Source organism: Helianthus annuus, chromosome 2 (genome assembly GCF_002127325.2).
Source record: "Helianthus annuus cultivar XRQ/B chromosome 2, HanXRQr2.0-SUNRISE, whole genome shotgun sequence".
In the NCBI taxonomy this organism is placed as follows: Eukaryota; Viridiplantae; Streptophyta; class Magnoliopsida; order Asterales; family Asteraceae; genus Helianthus; species Helianthus annuus.
This window is the reverse complement of record NC_035434.2, coordinates 115,254,488-115,264,262: the sequence shown is the minus strand read 5'-3', so window position 1 is coordinate 115,264,262 and position 9,775 is coordinate 115,254,488. Positions and strand designations below refer to the sequence as shown.

General features: G+C 37.6%; 1 protein-coding gene across 1 annotated transcript; it reads right to left on the bottom strand.

The window, feature by feature from the left end:
* Window positions 1–1,327: 1,327 nt before the first annotated feature.
* Window positions 1,328–8,073, bottom strand: LOC110921197 (ubiquitin carboxyl-terminal hydrolase 16). The gene is made up of 11 exons (XM_022165486.2): window positions 7,313–8,073; window positions 3,922–5,569; window positions 3,746–3,834; window positions 3,581–3,666; window positions 3,330–3,492; window positions 3,119–3,239; window positions 2,869–3,026; window positions 2,669–2,753; window positions 2,365–2,577; window positions 2,195–2,256; window positions 1,328–2,075 (listed from the first exon to the last, which is right to left on the bottom strand). The coding sequence occupies exons 1-11, from the start codon at window positions 7,657–7,659 to the stop codon at window positions 1,529–1,531; spliced, it is 3,519 nt and encodes a 1,172-aa protein (XP_022021178.1). The 5' UTR covers window positions 7,660–8,073; the 3' UTR covers window positions 1,328–1,528.
* Between the last annotated feature and the right edge of the window lie 1,702 nt (window positions 8,074–9,775).

Here is a 9,775-nt window from a genome sequence, read left to right as displayed (position 1 = left end):
GATGCAACGTGATGCTTCATTTTGAAGACCAGATCATCTGGTTGGAAATATCTGAACAAACCAGAGCTGAAGCCCGAGATGGTGGAGTAATTCCAATTCCATTCCAATATTTATATAAAAGGTAAACCAAATAGCGTCTTTGTTCTGGCCGATTATGATGAACTACGAAGGTATGATCGGGGACGACAACTACACTGATCCTCTCACGTCTCTTGTCATGGTGGTAGTACAATAGGTTCGCGGTGGCAGATCGTCAGTAGAGACTGAGAGGGTGGTGACATGTGTAGAATGAGAAGGCAATTGGAAACCAGAATAGTTGCCTTCAATATATCACAGGGACTGCAATCACGGATGCTAAGTCGGCGGTGATGGAGATACATTTAATTTGGAAAGCCATGGGCTTTGGTTAGTTTCGCGTTCGCCACCGGTGGCCAAACAACATGATGTGACAGTGAAGGCCGTGAGAGAGAGAGAGAGAATTAGGCATTCATGAGTACAGGAATCAAGAGTGATATTTATATACAAGATTAGTGTGCCAATTCTAGAGTTTGTAATTTATGATCAATCATGGCATTCAAGGCCATTCATTGGTACATCGGTTACAATCATTATGGAGGGCGATTCAATGGAATATGCATTGGTTTCACAATAAAGTAGAAAGCATCATTTCAAGCTCTCAATGATGGAAATTAATGGCGGGGTGGTTAATAATGTTTGTATAGGAACACTTCATGCATTATTTACAAGAACTTAAGTGTCATTTTTAAAACTTTTATTTAATTCTTAATTTAATTCAACTAATGGAAGACATAAGTGAACATGGATTCCAAGGATCAAATGTCTAAATTGCCCTCAAAGTGTGTTAAAACTTTGAACAATTTCCAAGTTCCCCACTCTAAAATGGCATGCTTCATTTGTACATGATGCTACAAGATTTATACCTAGGCAAAATTATGAAAAGGGTAGAAAACCCACTTCTTTTAATACAGTATTATAGATATATTTATAAGCTTTAACATCTGGATAGCATTTAAACTTGTACTTTATGTGTGATGATGGATTTTATTTTAACACTATTGTGGCTTGTTTGCTTATGTGAAAAACCAACCAACTGCGCTGATAAAACTTTTGTTTTATCTGATGAAATACTTCAAGAATGGTCCCACCCACATCACATACGGCTTCGTGTAACATATGGCATTTGGAAGAAGTTATAAAGCAAGTTGAAATCGTGATGACGCAGTTCTCAACATAATATTTTGATTCTATCCAAACTCGAAAAGCTAAAGGTCATGTCACGAGACACCAACACTTAAACCAATCGACAAGAAACAACAATTTGTATATATATTATAAAAGGGGAAGAGAGTGACAAAATGTTGACGGTTTAGTACATTAACACCTTTATGAAACTAGAATACATACAGCTTATAGATACACTCACCCCCAACCCTTACCCCTCCCCCATTTTTTACTCAAAACCCTCTTTAAATAAAGGGTTTTTTTAGTTTGATTTTCATCGTGTCGCTTATCTTCTCAAGGTTACACTTGGTCTCGAGGGCAGGTAAGTAGCCCGCCCTCCTAATCTATCACAGTTAGTTAACCTACAACTATTACAACTACAGCCTAAGTTTCTACATACCTTACTTAACTTGCGATCTTCCTCGGCGTTTGCAGTTGAAGAGTACAACTGAGAAAGCCTGGAGTACAAGGGTGAGGGGAAGGAAGAGGATGACGAGGTGTCAGAATCTGAGGAATTGAAGTTGGTGGTTTTATGGTAATCGGGTTCCCAGTCGCCAGGAATGTGATCTTCGATGCTGCTCAAGTCTCTGTAGGTGCTATCAGTGCTGCAAGAGCAAGACTCAGAGAAGAATCCTGAGTTGTCACTTGAGAAAGATTCCTCCTCGAGGCTGCGGTGGTGGACAGGCGGCGGCTGATAACTGTGTGTCTCCCATGGGGCGATGGAGTGAGGTTTTGATACGAATGACGGTGGTATTTCTTGCTTCCTTGGGTCATGGTGGTGGTGGTGGTGAATTATTGAGCTGCGGATTGACCGAGGGGCCCGCGGTGAGCACCTGACGATATATTCGTATCAGTTCAACATAAATGTAAGGCATATCACACACAGCTGTAACTTCTAAACTAATCTAGTCCAAAGCAGGCGAAACTGCTGTCATGAAAATATCGATATTACCTTGCATATAGAAGCATGTATGCTCCTTTTGTCAGCACATGGTGAAGATCCACCTCTTTTACCTACATTGTCGGTTAGAAGCATAAGATTTAAAATAAATGCGCTGGTGTAATATACGAAGTGTTGATAGGTGAGCTTTAGTAACGGAAGACATGATAGTGAAAACGTACAATGCTGTCATCGAACTTGAACCATCGATTCTGAAAATTCTTAACATAGCTAACATAATGACCAGAAAATGCAGCATTCATCGTATCTACATGAACCACCACTCCATATAGACTGTAAATTGGGGACTTATCACTTGTGCCACTGACATAAGGAGCCATGTCAAGAATCTCTGGAAAGCGAACTGATTTGTTGAGCTTTCCAAATTTACCAGACTGTAAAACAATACAACTATTAACTATAGAAGTATGAAAAAGGTCCCCATATACACCATATTCAGAATTAACTTTCGATGAGAAATATTACCTGAAAACGTTTCAATGCAATAGTAAGCACATTAGGAGCCTCAAGTAACGTAAACTTCTTTTTCGCTTTCTCATAGGATTTGCACCTAAATTCAAAGTAGTAACATTAACAGGTTACTAAAAGTGCAATGCTAATGCTGGTGCTGGTTTTAACTTATAAAGAGGTTTTTTCATTTTTCATTTTTGCATGTCGAAACCAACCTGTTGCATTTATACTTGTTTTCACCATCCAAAATCTCAGTAGATGTGAACATATACAAAGCCTCTTCTAATGTTCTTACATCACCTTCTATCTCCACAGTGAGATCCATCATCCTCTCATGTTGCTCAGATTTGCCTCCACACTTCATGCACATTATCTATACATCAAAACCACCAAGATTATATAAGTAGTAAGTACACTAGTATTTGCTCAACCATAACTCGTTAAAAGTCAAAACCATGTTGTTACCTTTGACCGTAGATAACCCCCAAAGGTAAGTCCGATGAGAGTTGTTTCTTCTTCTAAAGAGTTCAAAGACTTTCTTTTCGATTCCTTAATGCAAACTGATTGCAAAGCGTCAATAACATACCTAAAAATCCCATAATAAGTTAATAACTAACTCAGCTAAAAAAAGGTGTAAACACTTCCAAAAGAATATATAATGTAGATGTGAGTTAACCTTAAAAATTCATGAGCATCTTCTTCTTTCCCATGGCCTAAATTGCTTCCAACGTTTTCAATATGTGTAAGCATGCGAATAGGAGATAGTGGAGAGATCCCATCCTTTGCTTTCTTAACAAGGCTTTCAAATTCACATGTGAAACACCATCCTCTCTTGTCGCCTAGTTGACATGATGACAATAGATTCTCTTAATAATAATTTAGTACTGAGGTCAAATAATGTGTGATCTATAACACGTGATAACATACATGCTTTGGAATGAAGTCCTTCAAGAAGATAGGCAGTCAGAGGTGGAGTGTATATCAAGCATTGCAGCACAGCATTGGCGTAACAGCTGCAGAACATGTAGGTCATGAATATATAAAGTATTAAAGTGTTAAGATAGTAAAAATATGAACAATGAGAATTTTTACCTGTTTCCACAATTTTTGAGACCACAAGGCTGCAATTCAACGTGTTTCCAATTGTATAGCTTAATAAACATTTCATATGGAAAAAGACCCTGTCAAAAGCATATCAAAACTATCACGTTAAAGATCTCATAGACAGCAGAATTAAAATTGAAAAAAGTTGAGTTTCGAAGACAGACCTTAAAACTGTAGTTGGGAGATGTGTTATTTAGTCCCTCTAATGACTCCTGACGAGACAACTTGGAGGACTTGAGGTAATCAACAACTTTTGATTTGGATGTCTTTGTTCCGCTTCTAGAAGCTTCTGCCAACTGGGATGCAGAAGTAGTGGTCCTATGGCTGTGGCCAACATCGTCAACGACCTTCATAGGCTTTGTCCTATGAGATGTATTTCTACTGGTAACAGTTGTTAGATAAGTATCTGAAGCTCTGGGTGATGATGAAACCACATCCCTAGATTTAGACGTGTCAGGAGTCGTGCTCTTGTTACAGAAAACATCATTCGACTTCTCAGAGACCTTTGAATATCGTTCAGCAGTAGAAGCTCGATGAGAAGGAACATCAGACAAAGAATTTTTTGATTCCCTGAACTTGGAAGCTTGAGTCAACTGGGATGAACAAGTAGCGATATTATGGTTGTCATCATCAACGAACTTCACGGGCTTCGTACTATGAGATATGTTTCCACTAGTGACAGTTGTTGAATAAGTATCTGAAGCTTTGGTTGATGATGAAACATCATTCGACTTCTCAGAGACCTTTGAATATCGTTCAGCAGTAGAAGCTCGATGAGAAGGAACATCAGACAAAGAATTTTTTGATTCCCTGAACTTAGAAGCTTCTGTCAACTGGGATGAACAAGTAGCGATATTATGGTTGTCATCATCAACGACCTTCACGGGCTTTGTACTACGAGATATGCTTCCACTAGTGACAGTTGTTGAATAAGCATCTGAAGCTTTGGTTGATGATGAAACATCATTCGTCTTCTCAGAGACCTTTGAATATCGTTCAGCAGTAGAAGCGCGATGTGAAGGAACATCAGATAGAGAATTTTTTGATTCCCTGAACTTAGAAGCTTCTGTCAACTGGGATGAACAAGTAGCAATATTACGGTTGTCATCATCAACGACCTTCACGGGCTTCGTACTATGAGATATGCTTCCACTAGTGACAGTTGTTGAATAAGCATCTGAAGCTTTGGCTGATGATGAAACTACCTCACTAGATTTAGACATGTCGGGAGCCGTGCTCGTGTTACAGAAAACATCTGACTTCCCAGGAACCTCTGAATACCTTGCAGCAGTAGAAGCATGATGAGAAGAAACATCAGAAGGTAAAGAAGACTCGTTAGAGCCCTCATCGGTCCAAAAGGATGAATTCGAAGTCCCAGACCGAGTATCTTCATCACTAAGAATAGATGTCTTCTGATTGTTAGAGCCATTATCAGTCCAAAACGATGAATTATCTTCATCGCTAAGGATAGATGTTTTCTTATTGTTATCTGATAAACCGGTTGACTTTCTTGCAGGGCTGAGCGGAATCCCATGTGCCGATTTCACTGTCTCAAGGTTCTCAAAGGTAACACCTGTAGAGAAATTGGTAGGCGTAGAGAAAACAAATGGTCCCTCATATGACAAGGGTGACTTCGGTTCAGCTGGTGTAGCAGTTTGCTTAGCTTCAGTATCAAAGCTGTCACTGTGATCTTTATGGTCGCCTTGCCTGTTAGAGCTGTGTCGTGCGTTGTTGATTTGAGTGACAGCAACATAAGGGCGACACTCCTCTTTGTGACCTTGTCTCCAATGAACAATTTGACATTTGCCAGAGCTGACATTCAAATGTAAAATAATGAATGGTATAATAGATATAGCAAAAGACTGGATTGCTAACGTTAAAGACTTTCTAGAAAAAAGAGATAATTGAGGGGTCACTTATATGAAAGCAAGTAAACATAGAAAGGTAAAACAAAACATAAACAAAAGAATCAGAAGCCTAACAATGGCAGTTTTTTATTTGCCTCCAATGTTAAATTGTCTGAATATCAAGATAACACGTGAAACACTGACCAAATCAGTTCAATCCTTAATGAACAAGATTGGCTATCAAGGACCAGACTCACCAGATACATGCTACTGACTCTAACTCCTGTTCTAAAAGAGATCCTACTAAGTCATCAAATTCGACAATTAATTGCTTCATTAAAACATGAGAGCTAGTGTAAAGTTGTATGTGCCCGCGAAATATGTCAGAAGTTTGTCAAATTGCTTATAAGTTATCAACTATCATGAGAAAACAACAATGTCCTAATATATATCATAATAGTTCTGTCCAGACATCTACATCTGTTATATAGCATTATAGTCAAACAGGTTATCAATAATCATCTAAATACGCTTCTTTTTTCAATCGTGGAACAAAAAAACTAACGGGCATTGCCACGTAGTGCGCTAAAGCCGCTATTGACAACTATATGAGGCGCATAGTTGTTGCTAAACACCCAATAGCACCATATGAGCGCATTGCTACGTAGTGCGCGCTAAAGCTGCTATTGACAACTATGATGATGAGCATAAGATTTATGGATGGGGCAGAAACGAGACCTGATGAATGCAATAACTGCTGCTAGTGTGTTTACATTGTCAAAACGGCACTACACTATCACTGTTGTAGACAAAACATTTTGAAATCAACTTCATTTTTCTGTTTTTAGCTTTTTCATAGTTTCTAAATTTTATATATGTTTATTACTAATTACTAGATTACCAATGTTTCAAATTCTAAAATTATAAATTGTTTATTACTAGATTACTAACTTTAAAAGTTTTTGTATCTTTTAGTTTTTATATAAAACACTTTATATTAATGATAGTGTCATTTAGTTCTTGAGAGCGGTTCCACTGGTCCACCCCTTCCTATACTTACATTCTTACTCGTCCGTGAAATTGGTATTAATTTGCCTCAATCTTTCTATGTGAAAATGGTATTAATTTTTTTAACCTCCTATGCCTATTGTATATATTCATACTTTTCTTCTTAGTGCAGTTTTTCTGTCCCAGGAGTGCGCTTGTTTTGCACCTTAAACTCAACTACTACGTCTAGCAATACCAGTTTAACAGTACGAATTCTCCACTCTATAATACAGCAGTGCTGGTGCAGACTAATCATATGACCTAGCCAATTATAGGTATAATTTTACTGATATAATGCCCTAACACACAGTGCACAACACATGTTCAGAGTAATTTTACTCCAACACGGACAGAAAAACTAAACTCTAGCAATTACCAATGTGTACTCGAGTACATTATGCCACCGGTTAACACCATCAGGACATCGCATCAATAAAAACCTTACCACACCAAAAAGTCAACCAATACAGCATAAATAAATATTCACTACTTATTACCTCCTTCAAGCAAATTAAGAGAATAACTCTACCCCAAATGCAAGTTTCTTTCCTACAAGTATCCTACGTCTCAGCAATAAATCCTCAATTCGACACCATAACTCAATTTAAACAAAAATGTTCAAACAATTAACACTCAAAAATTTCCAAAGTAGTGAGCATACCAGTAGCGAACAGCTTTACACTTGGCACACCGTGTATTAGTAGGACGAAAGCAAACAGCACACTGATACACCGCTTTCACCGGCAAACCAACCCGACCAGACCCGTAACTCGAAACCGAAACCCTAGCCACAGGCGCGACGTTTCCAACATAATAACACTCCTCTTTCGCCTCAAATTCAACCCTACTCGACTCCTCCGAAGCCGAAACCAACAGCCTCCTAACCTCCTCACTCCTCACCACGGCCTGCCGCCACTTCCACCTAAAAACAACCACAATCACCACCACAACCACCACCGCCACCACAACCACCGGTGACGGAAACCCTAGGCCTCTTCTACCGTACATTTACACTATATAACGTAACATCCAGTACAAAACAACGATAAAACCCTAATTCCACAGCAATCATGAACAAATTCCTCGATTTCAGGCTCTTCTAGCATACATTTACACAAAACAACGACAAAACCCTAATTTGGCAACAATAACAGACAGATTGATTGAATTTAAAGCAACTTTTCATACAGTGTGATCGCATGAAACTGTTATGAAGATGTAAGATGTCGAAACAGAGTGCTTTTTGCGGAAAATTGATGCTTGCGGTGGCGATTGCGAATCATATACGAAGATTTAGAGATTCTTGTAGTGAAGTTTCGTGGTGGTTTCGTTAGGGGATTTGAAGATGATTTTTTTTAGGGCTTGAAAGAATGAGAATGAGAATATTAGTACGTTGTAATAATATGAAAGAAACGAATTTTGAGAGACGTGAATTTTGGGCACACTTTATATTCCTCACCCGATATATGGGATCCCAAGTTTTGAATGTGAAACTGAAATGTTAGGATATTGATTTTGGGATTCTCACTAAATCACATCAATAGCAAAGTTAATGTAAAGTCTGAGCAAGGTAAGATGTAGACAGCCTTACCTCTACCCCGTAAAAGTAAAGAGGCTGCTTCCAGTGAGACCCCCGACTCGATGGTAGTTTTGTATCAAGCCTAAGGCACACAACACTCGGCAATTAAGACAAAGACCAATTAGTGCATGTACTCCATTGTCTTTCGGCTATCAACGCCACCACATGATGCATAATCAACCATCTCCCTCTTTTAACATTGATTTTGGGATGAGTTAATAATATATGCAGTGGCGAAGCTTGCATTCACCGGGGGGGGGGGGGGGCGGGGGGACTTATATACCCAAATATTTATATACGAACAAGGGTTGAGATCCTGTACAAACAGTGCTAATTATAAGAACCGTAAGAACATATCTGAACCATTGTTAATTTAAATCAAGGGTTGATATTGATTATAAATAAAACTCTTATAATTAAAAATTACTACTAACAAATTAGGGGTAATTTTGTAAAATTGCTAGTCATTTGACCATTTTCTATTAAATACAAATTCCACCAAGGTTTTTTAACTAAAATAACTTTTATATACTTCATTATTTTTTTTAAAAATATATACCATAAAATCAAGTATTTTTTTTTATCTTTAATATGAGTACCATATTGCTATACCTTTTTGTATTTATAAAAGTGTTTTTTAAAAAAAGTTAACAAAAGGTGTTTTATATTTGTGCTAATAAGGTGCTGATTATGTGTTAATTACAAAATAATACAAACAAACACCAAAAGTAGATATAATCAGCACATCTGGTGTACTGATAATGGAGAACGATTGAAGATGTTGTGCTAATGTCGTTTATGTTGATAATGGAGAACGATTCGAGGACGATGTGCTGATAATGAAGAACGATTAATGATGTTGTGCTAATTATATAGTGTTGTGCTGATTATATTTTTTGTAATTATTTTTAATTAGTTATAAATAAATATGGTCAAAAAGTCTAAATTACCCCTAAACTAATTTTTTATTGATGGACACTTGTCAATTATGTATTGGTTCTTATGGTTCTTACAAACTTAAGTGTTTGTATTTGATCCCATTCCATACGAACAATACATATATAACACTACTGAGCGAAAAATTCAGGGCGGGGGAGGGGGCATATAGTGTATATATGTGTATATATGGGTTTACGCCCCACTTACGGAATACGCATATAGTGTATATATGTGTGGGCGCTCATAGGCAAAAGGGAAAGTAATTAATTTTAATGTTATTTTACTAATATATTGAAAATAACGTTAAAAGGGGAATGATTAATTATGTATCATGTGGTGGCGTTAATAGCCGCAAGACAAAGAGGTACATGCACTGATCGGTGTTTGTCTTAATTGTTGAGTGTTATGTGCCTTATGTCCAAGGCTTGATGTGAAACTACTATCAAGTCGGGTGTCTCACTGGAAGCTGTCTCTCTATTCATACGGAGTAGAGATAAGACTGTCTACATTTTACCCTTCTCAAATCTTACCTTACTTTGTTATAGGTGGAATTTAGTGAGTATCGTGATAATGATGATGATTAATAATATATGGGTTGATATTGTA